Source organism: Globicephala melas, chromosome 19 (assembly GCF_963455315.2).
Source record: "Globicephala melas chromosome 19, mGloMel1.2, whole genome shotgun sequence".
NCBI classification, from domain to species: Eukaryota; Metazoa; Chordata; class Mammalia; order Artiodactyla; family Delphinidae; genus Globicephala; species Globicephala melas.
This window is the reverse complement of record NC_083332.1, coordinates 8,869,386-8,892,163: the sequence shown is the minus strand read 5'-3', so window position 1 is coordinate 8,892,163 and position 22,778 is coordinate 8,869,386. Positions and strand designations below refer to the sequence as shown.

At 57.2% G+C, this 22,778-nt stretch overlaps 2 protein-coding genes across 4 annotated transcripts in view; both read right to left on the bottom strand.

Annotated features, from left to right (window-relative positions):
- The window catches only part of PRKD2 (protein kinase D2), a 30,466-nt gene extending 20,086 nt beyond the window's left edge, over nt 1–10,380 (bottom strand). The window contains exons 1-5 of the mRNA XM_030873823.3: nt 9,372–10,380; nt 7,032–7,170; nt 3,567–3,698; nt 391–545; nt 54–276 (exon numbers count right to left, since the gene is read on the bottom strand). Of these exons, the coding sequence (XP_030729683.1) occupies nt 54–276; nt 391–545; nt 3,567–3,698; nt 7,032–7,170; nt 9,372–9,611 (889 nt within the window). The 5' untranslated portion in view covers nt 9,612–10,380. The remainder of the gene's footprint in view (nt 1–53; nt 277–390; nt 546–3,566; nt 3,699–7,031; nt 7,171–9,371) is intronic.
- A 2,493-nt stretch (nt 10,381–12,873) lies between these two features.
- Nucleotides 12,874–22,778, bottom strand: part of STRN4 (striatin 4) — a 25,670-nt gene continuing 15,765 nt past the window's right edge. For 2 of the 3 annotated variants that reach the window (XM_060289683.1, XM_060289685.2), the window contains exons 7-18: nt 21,915–22,074; nt 21,215–21,328; nt 20,759–20,874; nt 18,744–18,919; nt 18,590–18,637; nt 18,107–18,228; nt 16,748–16,918; nt 16,454–16,594; nt 15,902–16,000; nt 15,637–15,723; nt 14,095–14,330; nt 12,874–13,840 (exon numbers count right to left, since the gene is read on the bottom strand). In XM_060289683.1, coding sequence (XP_060145666.1) covers nt 14,161–14,330; nt 15,637–15,723; nt 15,902–16,000; nt 16,454–16,594; nt 16,748–16,918; nt 18,107–18,228; nt 18,590–18,637; nt 18,744–18,919; nt 20,759–20,874; nt 21,215–21,328; nt 21,915–22,074 — 1,404 coding nt within the window. In that variant the 3' untranslated portion in view covers nt 12,874–13,840; nt 14,095–14,160. The remainder of the gene's footprint in view (nt 13,841–14,094; nt 14,331–15,636; nt 15,724–15,901; nt 16,001–16,453; nt 16,595–16,747; nt 16,919–18,106; nt 18,229–18,589; nt 18,638–18,743; nt 18,920–20,758; nt 20,875–21,214; nt 21,329–21,914; nt 22,075–22,778) is intronic. The other variant, XM_060289684.1, reaches the window with a different exon arrangement.

Below are 22,778 nucleotides of genomic sequence, written 5' to 3'. Positions count from 1 at the left end.
GGTGTTCTGACTCTGTCCCTCGCCACCCCCCAACGTGGGGGGCCCCCGCTGACCTTTGCACTGCAGGCCCTGGCGAAAGAGGCCCTTGAGCAGTTTCTTGCAAGCCTGGCAGACGGTGGGCCGCGTGTAGCTGTGGATGAGGAAGGTGTGTGGCACCTTGACCTTGGACAGCAGCATCTTGTCCAGCTCGATCGGGCGACCGGTGTAGGATGAGACAGAAGATGAGGAGGACGAGGATGTGGGGCGGCGAGGGATGAGCTCGGTGGTGCTACGGCTCTATCAGATGGCAAGGTGGAAAGGGACACCTCAGCGCATCGTCCCTGCGCCTGGACCTCATCAACCCCCAACCACCACCCCTCCCCACCCCTCCCCACTCCCCCAGCTGCTCACCAGCTCATCAGTCATGCTGAGGAGGGACTCAGAGGTGCCGAGGCGCACCGAATGGCCACTGGCCAGAGACGTGGACGATAGGCGTCGCTTGCGGGCCCCACTGCAGTTGTTGGGGATGCTGAAGGCGCAGCGTTTGTGGTAGTTCAGTCCGCAGCCTGTGTGGGGCGCCCGACGGTCAGAGACATAGCCTCCACCTGACCTGGGCACTGAAGCTCAGCTCCCCCCACCACGCGCCCCTCCCCCCCTTCGCCACCTTCTCCTTTTCTGAGGATCTGGAACACAGCACGTCCCTCAGGATGCCTCTTCCTAGTGTAATTAACGTCAGCGGAACACTACAAAACCCAATTCAGGCAGAACTGCTAATGGCTGAGAGCCTTCAGGAATAAAGGTTTGGGGAACTCCCTGACGGTCCAGTGGTTAGGATCCCGCGCTTTCGGTGAGGCCAAAAAAAAAAAAAAAAAAAACAGGAATAAAGTTTTGGGCCACCCCAACAGACAAAATACCATGAGCAAGTGAGGTGCTGGCTGAGGGCAAAGGGAATATGGACCAGGCAGTGGAGAAGGCAGAGAAGGAAGCCACAGCCACGTGCCCAGTTGCAGCCGTGAGGACAGTCATAGTATCTCTTCCTTACTTTGTTATGAATATGTGCATACACCAAATATTTTTGTTTTCTTCCCTCTTCTACCCCCTTATCATCTAACATAAGATATTAATAATAATTAACTTTATACCGTGATATTTGTTACGGGATATCAAAGGAGAAGACGGAATATCACACAAGGACATCGTCTTATGGGGAAAGAGAGCATTTTTCAGTTGTACTCGGGATGGTTGTATCATATCATGTGGAAGTGTGACTTTGTTCTTTCTTTTCTTTTCTATTTTTAATCCTTGACCACGAAAGAGTCAGGCTCAGCTTGTCATTTCCTACTGGACTTCCTGAATGCTTCTCCATACATCTCTGGTGATTCCAAATGATTCCAGGATCTCTTTCTGGAGTAAAGAATGTTCCTCCAGCCTTTGGAAGCTTCCTTCGGACATTTTATGAAGATTGTCTTCTGGCAGCCGGCCTCTTATAGACTTTCCTGTGCAGTAATTCCTCATCATAGGCACTGTCTCAAATGCACAATGTCATGCTGCAGAGGCAAGCTTGGGGATTGCTGTTGCTGCTACGAGGAGAGTTTCAGGATGGCAAATTGCACACAGGAACCATATCCCAGTTTTGGCCTTTAATCACTCACATGCCTCACAGAATTTCAGAATCTCATCTATGGTTCCTGTTATGAGTATCAAGGTAGAATCAAACTCCCGTAGGAAGGCGTCAATGGCATAAAGTACAGGCATAAAGTATTGGAACCCTATGAACTTGGACCATCATCTGTGATGCTGGGCCGATGAAGTCCATTCGGAGAATGGCCATTAGAACTTGGTGATACCAGGGTTGCTCCACGACAACAGTTACATAAACCAAGACTTCAAGAGTTGGATATGGCATGTGGACGATGGCAATATCGATAGCAGCTTTGAATGCAGTAAATTGGTGTTTTGCAGGCCTGACACAGCTATTATCCCTAGAGTCCTTAAATAATGCCACAAGTATATTTAACTTTTTTTTTTTCCGTGCCGTGCGGCATGTGGGGATCTTAGTTCCCTGACCAGGGATTGAACCCGCACCCCCTGCAGTGGAAGCACAAAGTCTTAACCACTGGACCACCAGGGAAGTCCTCCACAAGTATATTTAGGGCTGCATGATAACAATCCCAGTCGATGCTGTGGGTCATCTGGAACACAAGGTATCAGGGACTCCGGATTTCTACAGGAGCATGATAGCCACAAAGCTGGAGATCCTTAGGCAATGGAACATCTGAGAATACGCCTCTAATAGTGGAGCACACTGAACAACAATGGAGATGCAGGTCGTCGTCATATAATGGATGGTCTTCATCTGCTGTGTGTAGAGCAGAGCCAAGGTGGGTGTGCGGCCTTCCTCTGCAGGGGAGGCGTGATCTCAGCATTCCCCCTCAGAAGCATCAAAGACGGGAACAGTGAACCTGTGAATCCTGACACTTGGGCTTAACCTTGAGACATCTTGTCTCAAAGGAACACACTGTGTTCCTTTGTTTTTTTAAAGTATGATTTAGGGAGACGTGTATGGGTGCCTGTTATAGACTGAATGTTTGTGTTCTCCCCAAATTCATATGTTGAAGCCCTAACCTTCAGTGTGACTGTATTTGGAGATGGGGCCTTTAAGGAGGTAATTAAGGTTAAATGAGGCCATAAGGATGGGGCCCTGATCAGTGGGATTGGGGTCCTTATAAACGGAAGAGACATGAAAAATCGCTCTCTCTCCACGTGCTATGTGAGCACAGGAGGAGATGGTGGCCATCTGCAAGCTAGGAAGAGAGCCCTCACCAGGAACCATATCTTGTCAGAACCCAGATCTTGTTTACGCCACCCAGCCCGTGATCTTTCGTTAGGACAGCCCTAGCAGACGGAAGTGCCAAGTTGCCAACAGTTGGACTCTGATAGCTTTATGTGTCACATCCCCAGTTATTCAAACGATAATCTGCGTGTTGCTGCGAAGGTATCTGGAGATGTGATTCAAGTCCACAATCAGTTGACTTTAAGTGACGGAGATCATCCTAGTTAATCTGGGTGGGCCTGTTTCAGTCAGTTGAAAGGCTTAAAGAGCCGAGCTGAGATTTCCGAGCTGGAGAGCAGCTTCATCTCCTGCCTGTTCTCCCTGACGACCCGCCCTGCGGATTTCAGAGTGGCCAGCGCCCACAATCCTGTAAGCCAATTCCTTCCAAAAATCCCTTAACATATGCCTCCCTACAGGCTCCGTTTCTCCTGTTGATCCCTGACTGATATAGGCTCCGCCCTCTTCCCCATCACCCCTGTTCTCCCCCAAAGCTCTGCCCCTTACCACTCCCTCGGAGCTCCACCTCCCAGTCCCCACCCCCAAATGGAGCCCCACCCAGACCCCGCCCTCCACCCAAGCTCCGCCTCCTGTGCCCACCTCCAGTTCCTTCCCCAAGCCCTGCCTCTGGGCGCTCACCTCTCCCTCCGAACCCCACCTCTTAGGCCCCACCTCCTGGCCCTGAGCTCCAGCCCGGCCCCGCCCTCACGCCCACAACCTACCTCCTGGCCCCGCCTCCAGCCCCTCCGCCTCTCACCTTCACACTTGAGGCCCTGGCGCACTAGGCCGAAGAGCATCTCTCCGCAGTGGTCGCAGAAGGCAGGCGCTCGGTAGGAGTGCACCGTGAGGGCGTGCGGGCGGATCTGGAAGTCCTCGAAGGTGGCCGAAGCTGCAGGCAGCAGGGAGGGGCGGATGGTTGAATCGGGACCAGCGGTGGCCATTTCACCCTCCGCATTCCCGGGTTTCACACAGCCCTGTCAACTGCAATGTTTGATCTTTCCTTCAATCATTTACTCGCATCCTACATTTCATTCGACCTGGGTTCAAATCCCAGCTCCACCATTGGCCAAAACACCTATGTGCCTATGCCAGGGACCAGGGAGGGGGAATGGGGAATTGTTTAATGGGCACAGATTTCCAGTTTTGCAAGATGAAAACAGTTCTGGAGGTTGGTTACACAACATTGTGAATGTAATTAACACTACTGAACACTAGACTTTGAATATGGTTAAGATGGTAATTTTATGTTGCATATATTTTATCACAATTAAAAAATTTTTAATTAAAAAACACAGATAGGGCTTCTCTGGTGGCACAGTGGTTAAGAATCCGCCTGCCAAAAAAAAAAAAAAAGACAAAAGACCTGGAAAAGGTAAGGGTCTGGACCATGCAGGTGTCTAGGGAAGAACATGCCCAGTAACATAATAGTATCGCCTTATAGTTCTTTTTTTCAAAATTTATTTTGATGAATGTTCCGCTTACACTTTTTTATTTCTATTTTTGAAAACTAATTAATTTATTATAATTTTTGGCTGAGTTGGGTCTTCATTGCTGCACGCGGCTTTCTCTAGTTGCAGCGAGCGGGGGCTACTCTTCGTTGCAGTGCGTGGGCTTCTCATTGCAGTGACTTCTTTTTTTGTGGAGGACGGGCTTTAGGCCCGCGGGCTCAATAGTTGTGGCTCGAGGGCTCAGTTGCTCTGCAGCATGTGGGATCTTCCCGGACCAGGGCTCGAACCCGTGTCCCCTGCTTTGGCAGGCGGATTCTTAACCACTGCACCATCAGGGAAGTCCCTATGGTTCTTTTTTATGGGTTAAATGAATATATGGAAAGCTTTTTTTTTTTTTTGGCCACGCGACGCGGCTTATGGGATTTTAGTTCCCCGACCAGGGATCGAAACGGGGCCCTCAGCAGTGAGAGCACGGAGTCTTAACCACTGAACCGTCAGGGAATTCCCGGAAAGCTCTTAAAACAGTACCTGGCTCAGAGAAAATGCTCAATAAATGTTAGCTATTATTTTAAAGTTTCATTTTTGGACTAAATCTTGTTCCTCTCCCCACCCCCATCCCCCCCAATTTCTGTCTAATATTAAGCTATTTTTCTTAGTATTATGCAATGGAGAGGGGACTCTGTTCTATGTGCCAAGCACTGTTTACACATGCAGGATAAAGCTCTGAACAAGAGAGTTTCACCACTCTTAGAGATCTGACATTCTTCTGAGGAGAGGGAAAAGATACATCAAACAAACAAACAAACAAACAAACAAGGATATTTCTGACAATGAGGAAATGGCAGTTAAGCTGAGATCCAAATAACAAGAAGGTGCTAGCTATGAGAAGACAGGACAGGGTCGGGGGTGGGGGAGAAGGACAGCAAGTGCAAAGGCCCTGAGGTGGGAGGGAGCTTGATTTCTTCAAGGGACAGAGGGCAGACAAGATGGTTGGAACAAAGAAAATAAGAAGGACAGTGTTAAGAGATGAATTTGGGGAATTGGCAGGGCCCAGGTCATGGACAGCCTTGAGGCCACGTTGAGGAGTTTGCATTTTGTTCCGAGGGTAATGCAGAGTAAGGGGAGGATTCTGAGCAGTGGAGTGTCATGAGCTGACTTAGGTGCTACTGCAATAGTCTGGGCAGGAGGTGATGGCGGCTTGGATCAGTGGAGGGAGGAAAGAAATAGATTCAGGATGAGTGAGACCAGTAGGTTTGAGGATGGACCAAGTGAAGGGGTGAGAGAAAAAGAGGAGCCAGGGGTGGCCCAAAGTTTGGGGCATGAGCACCTGGGTGAATGGTGATACCCTTCACCAAGCTGGAGAATACTGTGGGAAGAGCAGGTTTAGAAGGGCGAAATCAAGATTTCTGTCTTGGACAGGCTGTATCTGAGAGGCCTGGAGCTGCCGAGTAAAAGCGTCAGGGAGACAGCTGCACGAACAAGACTTGGGTTTGGGGAGAGACCAGGATGAAGATAAAAATCCAAGGGTGGCAAGCCTATATGAGGGACGTAAATCGAAACTTCTTCTTTTTTTAATGATTTATGCTCTTTATTTATTGGCTGCGTTGGGCCTTCGTTGCTGCGCGTGGGCTTCCTCTAGTTGAGGCGAGAGGGGGCTACTCTTTGTTGCGGTGCGCGGGCTTCTCATTGCGGTGGCTTCCTTGTTGTGGAGCACGGGCTCTAGGCTCCCAGGTTTCAGTAGTTGCGGCACGTGGGCTCAGCAGTTATGGCTCGCGGGCTCTAGAGCGCAGGCTCAGTAGTTGTGACGCACGGGCTTAGTTGCTCTGCAGCATGTGGGATCTTCCCGGACCAGGGATCGAACCGGTGTCCCCTGCATTGGCAGGAGGATTCTTAACCACTGCACCACCAGGGAAGTCCCGTTAATCCAAACTTCTAACTGTCATCCATCCATCCATCCAACAAATTTTACGGAGCATTGCAGTACTCCGGGTGGGGGTGGGGGGCAGGGGAGGACATACAGCCATGAGTAAGGTACCTCCTACCCCCCTACCCTACCCTCCTGAAGGAACCAAGGGCTAAAGAGTCCTCTAAGTGCTGAGAGCTTGCCCACCCATCAAATGGGAATGGCCAGTGGGTGGACTAGATTTTGGCTGAAAATACAGGTACCCGGGTTTCATCTCATGCTGCAGAGTCTGATTTAATTTAGCATTTCATTGGGAGGAGGCACAGGCAGCAAAACATTTTTAACTTTACATCAAAGTGTAACGTAGGTCTAGGAAAGGACATATCAGAAATGCACAGCTTAATGAATTGTCAAACTGTACACGCCCATGTCACCAGCATTCTGATGGATAAATGGAAGTTTAAACCATTGTGCCCCCCCACCCAACTCCAGCTGCCAAAAAGGTACCCACTCTCTTGGCTTCTAACAAAATAGCGTAATTGTCTTTGTGCTTCGTAAATGGAATGATACAATATGTAGTCTGATGTCTAGCTTCTGTCCCTCAGCATTAGGTGTGAGATTCATCCGCGTTGCCGTGGATGGTTTATGTTCAGTGCGGTGCGAATTCCACAATGTGCAGGCACCACACCTACCCATTCCGTAACGGTGGTTTGTAAAAAGCTCCCGCGGTGATTCTAATTTGCAGCCAAGGCTTAGAACCGCTGGTCCCTAACTTTAGGAACTAAGTTTCTGGGCCCACCTCCCCTCCCCCTCCTCCCGATGCCCCGCCCCCGCTCGAGGCTCCGCCCCTAGGCCCGCCTCGGCCTCTCACCCGACAGTACCACCTCCACCAGGTCGCCCTCCTGGATGTCTCCGGCAGAGCGCACCAACTGCAGGAGGTTGGCTGACGTGGGGTCATGTTTGAAGAGCAGGATCTTGTCGTAAAGGCCATAGAAGCCACACTCGGGGAACTGAGGAGCGGGAGAAGGAGGTGGTGACGGAAAAGCTCAAAGCAGCGGTCTGGAACCCTCCCAGGGCAGGGCCGGCTGTTTCCCCCGGAAACTCAGAGACCCCGCAGCCCCTCGCTTCCTGCCCGCTCCCTCCCAAGCCCAGCTCGAGCTGAGCCGGGCAGGGTGCCAGGGCCCCAGGTGTGCTGGGAGCGAGCGCTGGCCAGAGTTTGAGAGAGTGGCTCTGGGAGCGTGGGCACCTAGAATCTTCTGGAGATGGACGGGGGTAGGGCTGAGTGAGCATCCCTTCCCTTATCTCCCCACCACCTCCCGCTCCCCCTCACCCCCAGCTTCCTTCCTGGAACTGTTGTTGTCCCTGTTACCTGGCTCCAGGCCCAGCACTGGGGCTGGGCGATCTGGAAGGAGGGGATTTAGGACTCCTAGTTTGTGGGGGAGGGGGGTGTGGAAAGGCTAGGGCTCAAGGGAGCTGGAAACTGGCACGGTGTCCCCCACCCAATGCCTCAAGGACCCAGGTGTCCCGGTCCCTAGCTTGGGGAGGCGGGGCAGGAAATGAAAGCTGGTAGAACAGAAAGTGAAACCGCCCAGGTGGAGCCACTGGAAGGAAGGAAAGGGGCCCTACCACACCTGGACGGGGTGGGGAGGGGGGCAGAAAATAAAACTGCGGTGAGGCCTGAGGCGGTAGGCTGAGGACTTGAGCATCGGATAAAGAACTTCACCCAGGGGACAATCATGCCCTCTCCCCAGCCTGTTTTCCCAAGGAGCAGGCTAAGTGTGCGAGCTGGGCCTGCTAGTTTTGGGGTTTGGGGTAGGTGGCAAAGGAAGCTCTATCTGTTCTTGTTGCTGGGAGAGGGTCCACAGGTGGCCAGGACTGCCAGGGTCCTGACTGCCTTGGAGGTCTTTCTCTAAGCTTCAGTTTCCTTGTCTGTAAAATGGGGGAGTTGGCCCAGTTCCTAATGTTTTGTCTGCAGCCCAAAGAATTCATTCCCAGGAATCTAAGAAGATCCTACAATTTGGGTATTTTGGGATTCCAGCATGCTCACATTATAGGATTATACATTCTAGATTCCAACAAATTATCATGATAAGTTTTAGGATTTTAATAACCTAGATTAGTAGTAGTCTAATATTTTAAAGTTCTAGGAATCTGCTAAACTAGGGTTCTAATATTTGAATATCTTAGCATGAAAGGATTTCAGCGACCCAGCATTCCAGAATTCTAACATTTTTACGCTCTAGGAGTCTAACAACGATGGAATCAAATATTCCAACATTTTAATGTTTTAGTATTTCAACAACCTCGGGTTCTAATGTTTGAACACTTTAATATCAGAGGAGTTCAGTTACCTAGCAGTTGCATATTCCAACAATTTAGAATTCTAACATTTTAACACTTTTACAGTCCAAAATTCCAACAGCAGAGTAGCCCACTATTCCAATTTTTTTTTTAATTCTAACTTTTAACATTCTAGAATCCAAGCATTGCGTCCCACCTGATTTCCCCTTGCCGTGCTCCCCCAGGCCCCAACCCCAGTGACCCTCGTGTCCAAAGCGAAGAGTGGGGTGGGACTGGGGAAGGTTCGTTTTCACAGACTAGCATTAGAGCCGGGGGGTGGGGGGACACTGATCAGGAGAGGGGACAGACACCTCAGAGCCTCTGGACTGTGAAGAGGCGCACCTGCCCCTCCACACACGCTCAAGCCTGGGGGAGGGCAGAGATTGGACTCTGAGACCTCACTTGCCCCTGGCAGCTACTGCAGGCACCCACACCCACACATGTCACTTGATCGCCACGGCCAGCCTGGCTTCAGTTTCTACTGTTTCCACCAAATGGGAGGCCGGGGATAGGCCTGGACAGGGAGGTCCCCCGACATCTGCTGCTCCCACCTGCCCCTTCCTCTCGGCTCCTACACCTCACCCGTCCCTCCCTTCCTCCATGCTGTCTGCAGCAAACAACAACATCCAGGGACATGCAATTTGGGGAGGCCTCTGGGGCACCCCACCCCTGACCAGGCCTCTCTCAAAGGAGTGGTGGGGTGAGGAGGCAACTGGGGGCCAATGCCCCACCCCCACCCCTCAGTCGCCCAAGGCTTATCCCCCTTCTCTCCCTCTTCCTTATATACTGGGCTGGAGATCGCCTCTGCCAGCACCTCCCCACTCTTCCAGACCTCTCCTCAAGCTAGGTGAGGGGAACCCTGTGCCCTCACCTTCTGGTCAACGATGGAGCAAGCCAGCTGCTTCACGTGGGCCAGCTCGGAGGCGGTGGGCAACAGCACGAACTCGCGGGTCAGCCCGATCTGGATGTGGAAGGACACCCCCGAGCCCGGCGCCGGGACATGGGACAGCAGCGGTGGCGGAGCCTGCAGTTCCAAGCTGCCAGAGGGCGGAGGAGACCCCGGCCCGGGAGAGCCCGGGAGGCCGGCGGGATGGGAGGGTGCGGCGGCCATAGGGCGAGGCCCGGGACCCGCCGCCCGGCGCCCACCCGGGATCAGGCTGCAGGAGCCTGAGCAGGGAGGCTCAGGTCCCTGGATCCGAGGTATCTTGTTAGCTGGTGGTAGGAGCGCGGGGATCCCTGGGATCCGAGAAGAGAATCCTGGCAGGTTGAGGGAACTCGAGGAGGTGGGACCCTGGGAAGTTAGAGAAAAGGAATCTCGTGGATCAGACGCCCGCCCGGAGATTAAGGGATCACAGACGATCAGAAAGGAGAAATCTAATGGTTTGGGCGGCCCAGCGATTGGGAGATTCCAAGAAATCAAAAAAGAAAATCTAGTAGGCCGGGGTCACAGGGATCAGAAGAGCCCAGGATCCAAAGGCTCGCTGGAGAAAGAAGGGATTGGAAAAGGAGCAGGTGGGGCCAAGAATCCAGTGGCTGTAAGAAGAGGATCCACATAAGAAGGGAGCTCGAGGGATTCACCAGATCTTGGGGTGGAGAGCAGGAGTCTCTGAGTCGGGGATCGAATGGATCCCAGGGATCCGACGGCGGGCCTGGGAATGGGCAGAGGGATTCCGAGGGCTGGGGTGCTAAGGCGGGAATCTCACGGGTCTCGGCAGTTGGAGAAAAATTCGGTCGGGGGCCGCGGAGAAGGGGGTGTTACCGGCGGCAGTGGGGTGGCGGGGGGTGGGAGGGAAGGGAGGGTCGTCCGGCGCCGGGCGCCGGTGGCTCTTTTTCCCACTCCAAAGTTTAATTCGGCGGCTGCGGCCCAGGAGGAAGTGTCCGGAGTGACAGTTCAGTCGGCCAATCGGTGCCGGCCTCGGTGACGTCAAGAGGGCGGGGCCTGACGAGGGCCTGCGGGCGGAAGAGGAGGGCGGGCTTAGCGCCTCCGAGTTGGGGCGGCACCTCCCGCTCCCGGGTCTGGGGACCCGGGGGTGGGAGATGCGGGGAAGGGAGGCGAGACTGATTCCTTCCCACCTCACACCCAAGTCTGGAAAACTGACTTTTCCCTGAGCTGGAGAGGGAGGGGCAAGCCACCCTCACCCCCACCACAGGTCGCGAGGCCGGGGCTGAGGAGGCGTCTGGCCCTTTAAGGAAGGGGGCCGTCTCGCCTGGCCTGCATCCGGCGCCCACCGCTGGGGAAAGGGTGGGAGGCGGTGTCAGGTCTGGCCCGCTCTCCGGGCCGGGCCTGCCTCTTCCCAGGGCGTCAGCACGCCCGCCCCCTCCCCCCACTCCCGAGCCCATTACACAGGTGGGAAGACCGAGAGACCTCCAGATGGGCAGAGGTCCTTGCCTCAGGTCTGTCTCCAGCGACCTTGGCCAAAGTGCCAGGAGCAAACTGCAGAGGCCAGGGCTGGGTTACCCGCGCGCGGAGAGAGTCAGGCACAGGGCAGGTGGAGAAGGGGTGTAGTTTCCTTCCATCAGCTCCCCACTCCACCCCAGTGTTTAGGAGGGTGAAGAGCCAAAGAAAAGCCTCGGGGTGCCTGGAAGGACCATAGCGACCAGGGAGGACCACACATCCACACCACTTCATAGATGGAGAGCACATAGTTCTCCTGGGGAAGTGTGCACATGTCTGTCTCTGTGTGACTTTAGGTTGGTGACCTACCCCCTCTGAGCCTGTTTCTCTTTTAGATGGGACAATAATAGGACTGACCCCAGAGGGTCTTTGTGGGGATTAATGAGATGGTTTAAGGGTGCCTACAACACAGCAGAAGCTCAGTAATGGTGACTGGCTATAATGCGCTGAGATAAAGGGGTGGGCACCTCAGGCACTCAGGTGTTTGTGGGTGGGTTTGTTCATTTAGTCTTTCAGCAAGTATGGATTGAGGCCCTAATATGTGCTAGGCCTGTCATAAAACACCTCTTCCAGGACCAATTCCCACTTGGTTTCTCCTCCCTAGCTAATAATGAGTGGCTACCATTTAGTTTACATACAGGAAGCTGAACCCTCAGAGAGGCAAAATGACTTGTCCAAGATTGCCAAGCGAGTAGCTACCACCCACTGGCTTCACTGAGGGGCCAAGGCCTGGCTGAGCCCCAGAGGCATCCCAATAGAGATGGGCCACCGCCGCCTAGACTCCCGACCAGCAGGGATGGGTAGCGGGGATGAGGAACTCACGATGAGCCCACATTCCTGGTAAAGGGCTGTTGGGGGTAGCTGAGGTCGGCACAGTAGCAAATCTGTCACCACATCCGGGGGCTGGCTGGGGCTGGGGAAGGAAGTCTGAGGCTGGAGCGAAACCCTAAACCACCACCTGGGGAAGCGGCACAGAGCCCAGAGGGATGAGGGGGCAGTGAGGCCACATGGTACCCATAGCTGGGCTCCTGTCAGCCTCACCTGATGGCCATCTGCCCACCTGTGCCCTTTGTCCAGACCAGCAGACGACCACCATGGTGAAATCCTAACGTGAGTGTGCACTTCTCAGGCCTTCCTCCTTCCTCAAGTGTTCATGGGGCCCTGACAGGAGCCAGGCCCTGTTCTGGGCACTGGGGTGCAGCCTTTGATAAGCCAGGTGGTGGGCATTACTGAAAGGCTCACTTTACAGGGGAGGCTGAGGCCCAAGGAGGTGCCAGGACTTGCCCAAGGACCTCTGGCTGGTAGACAAAGAGGCCTCATAGCAAGCAGAGGGAGTCACAAGGGACTGGATACCAATTCTGATTTGTATCCTGCTGGGCCCTGAGCAAGCTCCTCGAGCCCCCGCCTCCATCTCTCGTCCTTTGTAACATGTGCATAATGCTGCGCTCCCCTTCTTGAGGTTGTGGGGACCTAGTGAAATGGCACGTGAAGAGCTCTGAGGGCACAGCCGACTACTGTGATTCAGCCACCGCAGAGAAGGGAGAAGGGAATGGCATGTCCCAGGGTCTCCCTTCCTTCCCACTCCATGCAGGCCCAGGCGTGGGGCAGGGAGAGAAGGGGGGCGTTCAGTTTTCTGGATTAGCACTTTGGCCTCACTACCAACCATCACACAGGGGGCGGGGGGGATGAGGAGCTGAACCGTCACATTGTTTCATCTGCTAGTCAGGGCTCTGCTGTAGCCCCTGGGGAGGGAGCGCTTAGGGACAGAAAGGAGGGGCACAGGGAGATTCGGTCCTTGCCCCCACTTCCGTCCCGCCACCCACACCCCACCCAAGATCTGGGCCCCTCTCTGCACCCCCGCCCTACCACGAAACCCCAACCCATCACATCCCGTCGCCAAGCTCCACCCACCCCTGGCAGAGCCAGTCACTCCTCCCCGCGAGTCCCTGGTCCCCTCAGTAGTCAGCACCACCGCCCATCTTACTCCAAAGGGTTTATTGAGACAAGGTTCACAGGCAAGACCAGGGCAGAGGGGATGGGGCTTATAAACAGGAACCTGGAAGGGGGCCTGAGAGCACAGGGTGGAACCCAAAAACGAGAGTGAAATAAATAGAGGAAGAGAGTGGAGGGTCAGGAGAGGAGACGGACAGACTATCACACAGTGATAACAACATGGGTGGGGGTGGGGCTCCATTAAAATCCCATTTATTTATACAGATATACAGGGAGTTACGGGGGACCCGAGGGACCCCACTCCACCCTCCATGCGCCACAGAGGGGCAAGAGAAGGCCACCTCTCCCCATGGGTGACCCCACGGGGGTTTGGGGGGCTGCCCTTGGAGGAGTGTTGGGGGGAGGTAGGGGCGGGCACCTCCCCCGAGGGCATCACCAGCTCCCCAGGCAGTTACTGGCCCTGGCGGCGTTGGGTAGTGTCTGGAAAGCTGTGCTGAGGAACTGGAGGGGAGGGGGTTTACTGGGCGCGCTCCGGGGCGGGCCAGGCCCGCACCTCCACAGAGGACAGCCCAGCCTGCAGCTGGCTCCAGGGCCCCGGCAGACCCAGAGCAGGGGCATTGGGGGCTCCTCCCGGCACAGCTCCCACCCGGATCCAGGGAGGTGGAAAGGAGGGGTCAGGGGTTCAAAGAGAGAACCTGGCACCTTCTGGCGTCTTGGAAAAGCTAATCCCTAAGGACACCCAGCCCTGGCTGTACAGCCCCTGCAGAGAAGGCAGCTCAGAGACCTGGAGTGGGTGTCAGGGTGAAGAGAAAATTCCCAGAGACCATCCTGGAGGGCGATTCCTGAAGGAGGCCACGCCCCGGCGGGATGCCCGGGGGAAGGACGGGCCGAGGGGAGGGCCTCCTGGGGAAAGGGCCAGTTAGCACCACCAGGCTCCAAGGCAGGCAGGAAGAAGCCAGGCCTTGGGGCCTACAGACCAAGGCTGGAGTCACCTATGGGGGGCAGAAGGGAGGGGAGACTGGACCACGACCTCCAGGGTGCAAGAGGCCAGGCAGCTCCAGCCCCTCCTCTGAATGCCCAGGGGCTACCTTGGCAATTCTCACAGGGCATCCTGACTAGGATTTCGGGTCTTGGCACCCTCTGGAAATGCCAGGCGAAGGGGTGTTTGTGAGGGCCCCATCGGGGGTGAGGATGCAGGGGGCTTCTGCCCTCCCAAGCCAAGCCTCCCTCCCATCTGGCCCCTCACCTCAGTCCCACCTGCCCAGCCCCGCTCCCCAGCCAGCGTGGCGGCCTGGGCGGGGCCAGGTGGGCATCATACGAAGACCTTGGCCAGGGCGTCGGCGCCCGCGCTGGCGATGAGGGCCTTGCTGGGGTGGCAGGCGACAGCATGGATGGCCTCCTCGTGCTTCTTGCGGTGGGCTGTGATCTCCTGAACGCATGTCTTATTGTCCAGGCTCCACAGACGCAGGGAGCAGTCGTGGCCTGTGCAGATGCGGGAGCAGTCGTGGCCATCACCCAGCAGCTCCGGGTCCCCCTGCCTCCTTGCCCAGACCTGCTCCCCGAACCTGGCCTCATCCGAAGGCCTGGGAGTTGGGTGGGGCTCGCTCCTCTGCCCAGTTGCCTCCAGATGCCCAGCGTGAAGGACTGCCCTTCTGACCAGCCTATCATCCAGCCATCTAGGCACCGAGTGTTCACTGAGCACCTACTGTGTCCTGCACTTGGGGGCGTGGTGAACAAAACAGGCAAATCTCCCTGCCCCTGTGGTGCTGCGTCCCAGTGTGTGAGACAGTAAACAAGAGAACAGGATAAACGAGGTCAGGTGGTCACAAGTGCTGTGAGCACAAGTCAGTCAGTGTGAGGACCGTGTGGCCCAGGGGGTAGGGCAGGGGGAAGAACCTTCCAGGCAGCGGGGACAGCCAGGGGCAGGTCCTGAAGACTGACAGCCTGAGCAGGCAGGCGGGGGGTGGGGGGAAGTAGACTGCGCCAGGCCTTGGGGCCATGAGCCACTGCGGGGAGACCGCCGGACTTAGGCGTTACCGGGATCTGGTGGGCTGCAGTGGGGGGACCTGGGCCCTGTACTGAATTTTTGCCTGGGCCTGATCTCACTGACTGTTCCCTCAACCGGCCTCCTCCCTGGAGACAGCTGTAGCACCGTCCTGGGCCACCCCTGCCCTCCACTGCCACTGCTCACGCCTGTGTGTGCACTCGCTTGCTGACACCCCGGGGCAGGCTCGGTCTGGTCAGGCCTCTGTAACCGCCAGCGCACACCCTTCACCCCCTGGGGAGCTTCAGCCCCTTCTCCATCCACCCAAGTCCCAGCCCATCCCGTTGAGGTGCAGCTCCACACTCACTGGGGCTCAGTGCCTTTATCCACAGACAGCAGGTGCACCAAATGCTAAAATTTCTCGTGGGGACCGAGAGTCAGATAAACCTGAACTTCAATTCCTGCAACCCTGTGGGCTGTGACCAAGTGAAATGACTTCTCTAGCCCCAGTCACCACATCCGTGGAGTGGGAATAACAGTACCAACCTCATTCAAATCCAATGAGATGATGTGGGAGAGGGCCTACAGTGGGCTCCGGTGCACAGTGCTTTGCTGTCCCCATTCCAGCCACAGAGGGGCTCCAGGCCCCTGCTCGGACAGCACTCCCACCAGCTCCTCACCCTCAGGGAGCCCCCGGAGTACTCCCTCGGGACCAGAGCCTGGGTCTCTTCCTCTTCCTCTCCCCAGCCTGCCAGGAAAGGCACACGCCCTCACTCCTTAGGAGCCAGGAGGCTCCCGACTTACTTCCTGACATCAGGAATGCGCCATTGGGGTCCACGGCTAGGCAGGTGACTGCATCCAGGTGGGCAACCATGGAGTGCACGGATCTCCCTGAAGGGAGAGAGGTGGGCAGCAGGTTACTTTCCACTCTGCGCCTTGCTGGGAAGGTGAAGGGGCTAGAAGGGACACAGCCTTCAACGTGGGCACCAGGAGGTCTGCCATCTGAGCCTGGTCGACCCCTGCTCCCCCTGAGCACACGTGAAGGGGGGTCAGGAAGGTTGGGCCTCACCTGTCCGGTTGTCCAGGAAGCGGATGCCTCTGTCGTCATGGGCGGTGATGGTGAGGGGCTGGCTTGGATGACTCACCACCTGGTTGATCTGGGTTGGGCCTGACAGGAAAAACGAGGGAGAGGGGAAGAGGTCAAGGGTGGGAGGCAATCAGGGAGACCGGGACAAAGATAAGAGGAGAACCACCATCCCATGCCCATCCTCTGCTTAGACAGCGAGCAGGGCCGGGCACTCCGGCCGCTCCCTCCTGGGCCCCGTGCTTCATCTGTGCAATGGACACTGCATGGCCTCGGGGCGAGCAGGAGGGATGACAAACACGAAGACGGTCCTTCTGCTCCACCAAGTGGCCCATGGGCGAGTCCCTCGTGATGTCTCTCCAGTCAGCCCTCCTGAGCACACTGTGCCGTCCATAATGGCAGTGACCGGGACCTGATCTCCGTCCCTCTCAGAACCCCCAAGGGGGCAGGGTAGCCACTTTCCGTTGACTGGGCAGCAGGTCACCAAAGCCACAGGAGAAACTGGGGCCCTGGAGGCATTCCTGGGGCCTCCCTTACCGCTGTTTCCCCGGGAGTCCAGTGTGAGGAGGGCACTGCCAGCCTCCAGGTCATACAGGACGGTGTCGCCAGAGCGGAAGGAGGCCACAATGTGGGCAGGCTCGGTGCTGGTGAAGGCCACTGAGGTGGGGGTCCCATGATCTGAAGGCGGAGGGGGAGAGAAGGCTGCCTAACAGCCCTGCTCTTCCCTGGGCACGGGGGGACGGGAGGCGACCCTCCTCTGGGGGCCTCCGTCTGTACGGCTCCTGTGCCACCTGTCAGGGTCCCGCATGCCCCCATGTCCCCCCCACTCACCGCTCGCTGTGGGGAAGGTACAGAGGCAGGTTGGGCTGCTGCTGCTGGGGTCCCAGATGCGGACGGTGCCGTCGGCAGAGCAGGAGGCCAGGCGCTGGGAGGTGGGACTGAAGGCCAGGCCCCACACTGCATCCCTGTGGCCCTCCAGGACGTGGCTCAACACGCTCGGGTCTGGACCCGCCAGAGGGAGAGAAGGGCTGCGTCAGGGCCGCCGGCCCCGGCCCCAGCCGCGACAGCCCTGGAGCACCAGTTCTGCCGAGACGCAGGCACTGAGCTCGAGCTGCCCTTTCGTCTGGCTTCGTCTCCAAATCCTCACGCCTGCTCTGACCGCTAGCTGTTCTGTGAAGCTTTCAGGGCCCTGAAGGCGCCGCAGAGTGGAAGCTCCAGAAGGTGGGGATTTCCTTGTTCCCTGCTGTCCCCGCAGGCCCGCGATAGTGCCTGGCACAAAGCCGCTGCTCGAGATACCTTTTAGGACTTAGTTAAGGGGAGGAGGGACGAGGGTGGCTCTGTGGCCCTGGGACCCTTTGCAGCCTGGCCCCTGTGGGTCAGCCCCACCCTCGGTCCCTGCGGTGTTTTCTGCCCAAGAGCACGGCCTTGTCCGGTCTCTCCAAAACCCTCTGGTCGTTCCCACCATTGCCTCCCTGGTCACTCGAGTCCACACAGGGTGCTCTGGCTGGGTCCTGCTGACAGCCGACGTGTGACAACTTGCTTAGCCTAGAGCAGATACTGCCTGGGACTGACCCTTGACCTCTGAAAGGGTGAGACCATTCTTCAGAAAACAGTATACATTCTCTGAGAGGAGACACAGACCTCTAAACTCTGCCATGACAGCCTGTTGTACGGAGCCACGTGTGCGATCCAAAAGGTTATCAGAAGAGGCGTCAGAGGGCAGGGACACGGAACAGATGTTGACAGTCTGGTCACTTCTCCACTTAATCTTAAAGGTGGCCCAAGGATACAGCCAAACTCCCTACAGCCTGGCCCAGCTAGAGTCTCCGTCTCACCTGCTCTACCTGCTCGTCGCTGGCTCCCTCCGCTTGACCACGCAGACGTGGGCAGAGCTGAGCACAGAGGGCTGCCAAGGCCCACCACGCCTTCGCCCAGGCTGGTCCCCGGCCCCAAAGCTCAACCCCAATCAGCTCCTCTGCGAAACGCTCCCCCACCGCCCCCGCTGCTGCCTCTTCTTGTCCCACCCTCAGGCACGTGCTGAATCGCCCTGGCCCGTGCTTCACCAGACCGGGAGCCCTTGGCAATGCCGACCCCCAGTACCCAGTGTGAAGCCTGGGGGCTGCGGGAACCAAGAGGCCCCGGTGGCAGGTGGGTGGGGGAAAGGAAGGCAGGGGAGGGAGCTGTCCTCACCGTAACCGTCGTATGGGTCCATGTTGAGGTCTGGAATCTTCCAGCTATGGATGCGGGCATCTGCCCCACCGCTGTAACAGTATTCACTGTGGCTGCCCATGGCTACTGCCAACACGGGGCCCCTGGAGGATACCAAGTTGGGTGAAGCGGGGAGATGAAAAACTCCAGGCTCCCCCTCCCCCACGGGACCCTGAAGTGCTCCACTAGCATTTTTCAAGGCTGGCAAAAAGGAATCCAGCATCTGGACCTCTGGTGGTACCATCCAGGCAAGGTGCCTGTCCCAGTCCCCGTGTCTGTTTCCTCCTCCGAAGGCTGTGCTGAGAAGCAGCTACGGGGGCACTGAAAGTCTGCAGAGCGCCAGGAACAAGGTGGGGCGTGTGCAGAGGGTCACGGGACTCCGAGCCCTCCTGCCACCCTGCCTCAGCCCCCAGGACAGCAGTGGGCGGGCCAAGGGCCAGGCTGCCTTTGGGGGCACTTCCCTACCTGTGAGCCCGGAAAGCATGGATAGGTTCCACGTCTAGCGCAGCATTCCTGGGGGGAGACAGAGGAGCTGGATGTCGCTGGGAGCCCCTCATCACCCTGTCCCGGCGCCCAGGTGCCCTCCCCACCCCCCCCACCCTGGGGCTGCTGCTCTCACTTCTTGGCCGTGACCGCCTTCTGCAGGTTCCAGAGCTTGAGCGTGCCGTCCTCGGAAGCAGTGAGCAAAGCCGACTGGCTGTGATGGAAAGCCAGGGAGCGGATGCCGTCGTAGTGGGAGCGGAGGGTGAATTTGGGGTTCCAGGTCTTCTTAAAGGCATCCTTGCTGTCAGACAGCTGGGGTGGGGGAGATGCCTCAGTGTCTGCTCGTCCATCTCAGCTGTCCCGCAGACACCAACCCCCAGCCCCACACGGGGCACCTCACAGACTGGCCTCCAGCCCGGCCCTCTCCCACTTCCTCCTTGCCCGCAGTGTCCCCTCACTCACTCAGCAAGTGCCTGCAGTGTGCAGGGCCTGGGCTGGCTTCTGGGGAGGCAAAGGGGAGCCCAAACCCTGGGGATCTCACCATGCAGAGGGAGCCTGGGGGAGACAATCAGATCGTCTCCACAGCGCAGAGGATTATGAACTGCGAGCAGTGCCACGAATTACAAATGCACTGAGAGGAGGTATGGGGCAGCCTGTCCTCCTCTGTGGGGGGTCAGTAAGGCTTTCCTGAGGAACTGACAAGCCATCAGGATGTAGCCAGATAAGGGGAGGGGACAGAGGATGGAAACTGCATGTGCAAAGTCCCTGAGGCAGAGGCAGCAAGGGCGGATCCTGAGCCTGAGAGGAGGGCTGGGATGCAGAAAGCAAGGGAGAGAGCGGCAGGAGATGAGGCCAGGAGGGCTGGCCAGAGCCACAATAGTGGCCCACGCTCAGGAATGTGCAGCTCATCCCAAGCAACAGGGGAGCCACAGAAGGCTTTACAGCAAGGAAATGACACAGCTTCTTCCGGCCGCCCCGTGGGGGGGCTCGACTCGGGAAGACAAGAGTGCCTGTAGAGAGAGAGGTGAAGAGGTCCTGAGGGAAGTCTCCCAGGGAGACGTGAGGCAGACCAGACGCTGCGGAGTGGAGATGGGGACAAGCACACAGTGGGGAGAGACTGGGAAGCCGAATCAATAAGCCTCTGAGGGAGAGTCCCAGAGACACCCCACAGGTCCTGGCGGACGATGGTGTCGCTCTCCAGGTGGGGTACCTGGGGAGGGCCACTCGGGAAAGGAGACGAGCAGATTGTCAGTCAAGCCTCAGTGCCCTGCCCCAAGATGAGGTGTACCCCTGATGAACCCCTTCATCTGGGCTCTGTCCCCCAAGGTCACCACTTCTGCCACAGAGGTTTAGGCCGGAGGGTCTACCCCCTCCCATGCACGCTGCCCCGTGGGGATGGGTCTCACCTCGGGGAGAGCAGAGGAGCCCTGCAGCGTGCTCCCTGCTCAAACCCTCCGCTCCAGTCTCGCTTCCCAACACCCCACAGCAGTGTCCTACCCTTGCTGGGATCACTTGAAATCTTGCTAGAAGCTGTGGTAAATGTCCTGCTACAGGAACGTGCTCACACACGCCCGTTTCAGAGATGCCCAGATAGCCAGAGGCCCGGCCACAGATCTCAGGACACTGGCCCTAAGGTCTCCCTTCATTCCAGCCCAACATACCAGATCGGCCTGATTTTTTGTTTTGTGGCTTAAAGTCACCTTCCCTTCCAAAGTCAGCTCAATTCTCACCTCCTGCGCAGACTTTCTTACCCGAATTGCCGCCAGCCCAAAGCCCCCTTCCTCTAATGCTGTATTTTGACTCAGCACCCCCTTCACCCTTGCCTCCTGTCTGCGGTGGGTCCTGGACTTGAGGTGCACGGAAGCCCAGGGTGCGAGGGAGCAGCGCCGGGAGAAGGAGCCTGGCAGCATGATTGAAACATAGGCGCCAGAGCCTTTTAGGCCAGAAACCTCGGTGACCCCAGTCAAGTCCCACCGCCTGTCTGTGTCGGCACCTCTGTGAAACAGGGAGCTGGCGAATGAGCTCACATCGTCCTCGTGTGTGAGGGGCTGGGCACAGGTCGGGCACACGGTCAGAACTCAGCCAGTCCCGGCACTGCGTTGACCGACGCCCCGTGGGGGCCTGTGGGGGGTGGGCACCCTGAAAACTTACATCACAGCTGAGGTCGTTGTCGTTGGTGACGGTGAGATCTGCCAAGTCCCCCAGGCTCACCTCCCCGCCCCCGATAGTGTCCATGATGAAAACGTCTGAGGAGAAGCCAAAGGAACCTGGTAGGGGGAGGGGAGGGAGGGTGCAGAGAGGGGCAAGGAGAAAGAGAGAAAGACAGAGAGAGGCAGAGAGAGAGATAAGGAGTGAGAAAGAGAGACAGGGAGAGGACAAGATCAAGAATCACAGCTGGAAAGAAAGAGACAGGGAGAGACAGACAGACAGGGCAGGACAGACAAAAAGAGAGGGAGACAGAGACAGACAGACGAACTTTTGGGACAGGGAGGCTGCAGACCAGAGGCTGGGCCTCGACCCTGAGGACACAGAAGCCCTGGGCTTAGCTCTGCAGCCTCCCTCTGCCGTGGGCCCTCAGGACTAGGCCAGGGTGGAGGGGCCTCTTACCTTCGTGGGGCCGGGGCTGGGGTGTGCCGGGAGGTGGGCCGGTCACTTTGGGTGGCAGCCCATCCACATCCCGAAGGTCGGCCAAAATTCCCTGGAGTTTGACCCGCCGGGTTTCTGCAGGGACAAGGCACAGGGCAGGAGTTACTGACTGGTTCACTCAGCCACGTGCAGGCGATGCCTTCCCCACCACCGAGAGCTCTCCTGCAGCTGTGGGGAGGCCGGAAAGCCCTGGGCTCCGGGTGGGGATGGCGGACAGGCAGAGGAGACAGACTGAGATGGGACCCTCAATGGGCTACCCTTGCTGGGGCCTCAGTCCCCAGCCATCCTACATGACCCCCGAGGGCCGCGCAGCCGGGAGTCACAGGACAGGAAGCAGCAGCTGCACTGCCCCGTCTGCCTTCTCCACTCCGGTTCTGCATCCTGTCCACCCCGCCCCCTCCGAGGTCCGCCAACAACTGGCTGCTCGAGTGGAGGACTGGAGGCCCTGCTGCAGGAAGAGCCGGGCCTGCCTGTGTCCCCACAGGGGTTTTCCAGGGAAGGAGTGAAGGCCTGGCCATCGTGGTGCAGGCCTCCCGCTCTCCTTGGCCACCCTCCTCTCAGGAAGTGTATCCGTCCGGTGGAGACCCTGGGGCAGGAAGCAGCTGCAGGCGGCTGTGTGTGCCCGCAGTGAGGAAGGTGGGCCAGAAAACCCCCAACTCACCCAGTTCATGGTGGGTCCCCTCTCCGGGGCATCGCCGGGGGTCTGGAGAGCCCTCTCCGTCCTCTCCTGAGCCCAGGAAATCAAATTCGTTGATGGCATCCTCTGAGTCATCTTCCTCATCTTCGTCCTCCATTTCAGGAACCAGGGCCTTGGATGGCAGCTGGGACATGGAGACAACCAGGGGTCAGGGGCTCCTGCATGGGCCCAAGCCCACCCAGTCTCCAGGAACAGAGAAACCAAGGCTCCTGGCCTCGGCCCGCAGGGTCCGCCCCAGCCCCACACTTTGATGCCGTGCTCCCCCTGCTGGGAGCATTCAGGGCTGCTCCTCACTGGAGGAGCTGCTCCCCCAGCCTGGCTCTGGAGACCCCTTCCGCTCCTGCTGCCTCCAGCAGTGATCCCCGCACAGGGCCCCCCTCCTGGCCTTCACTCAGGCTGTTCCTGCTCCCCCATGCCCCGCCCCCCAGCACAGTACTTCTCATGAAAAAACGTCGGATAATATGACAGCCTGTTTCGGGGGCGAGGGAAGATATATGTGTTTCTATGGGTGTGAGTGGAAGGAGGCGCTCAATCAAAGTGAGAACAGATCCACGGGTACAATAGTAATAATAATGAACACTTACTGGGCCAGCCTCTCTGGGTTACTCAGTGCACTGAATAAGCTTCACATACATGATTTCACAGCCCCATGAATAATTACTATTGTAATTACTATCCCCATATTACAGATAAGGAAAACTGAGACCGAGCAGAGTGAGGCCCCTTGCCCAGGTCACCAGCTCCAAGCCATTCCTTATACACTAAGACGGCTCTGGGGTGCGAGGTTACCTGAGGTTCTCCAAGTCTTCCTTATAATTCTCTACACTG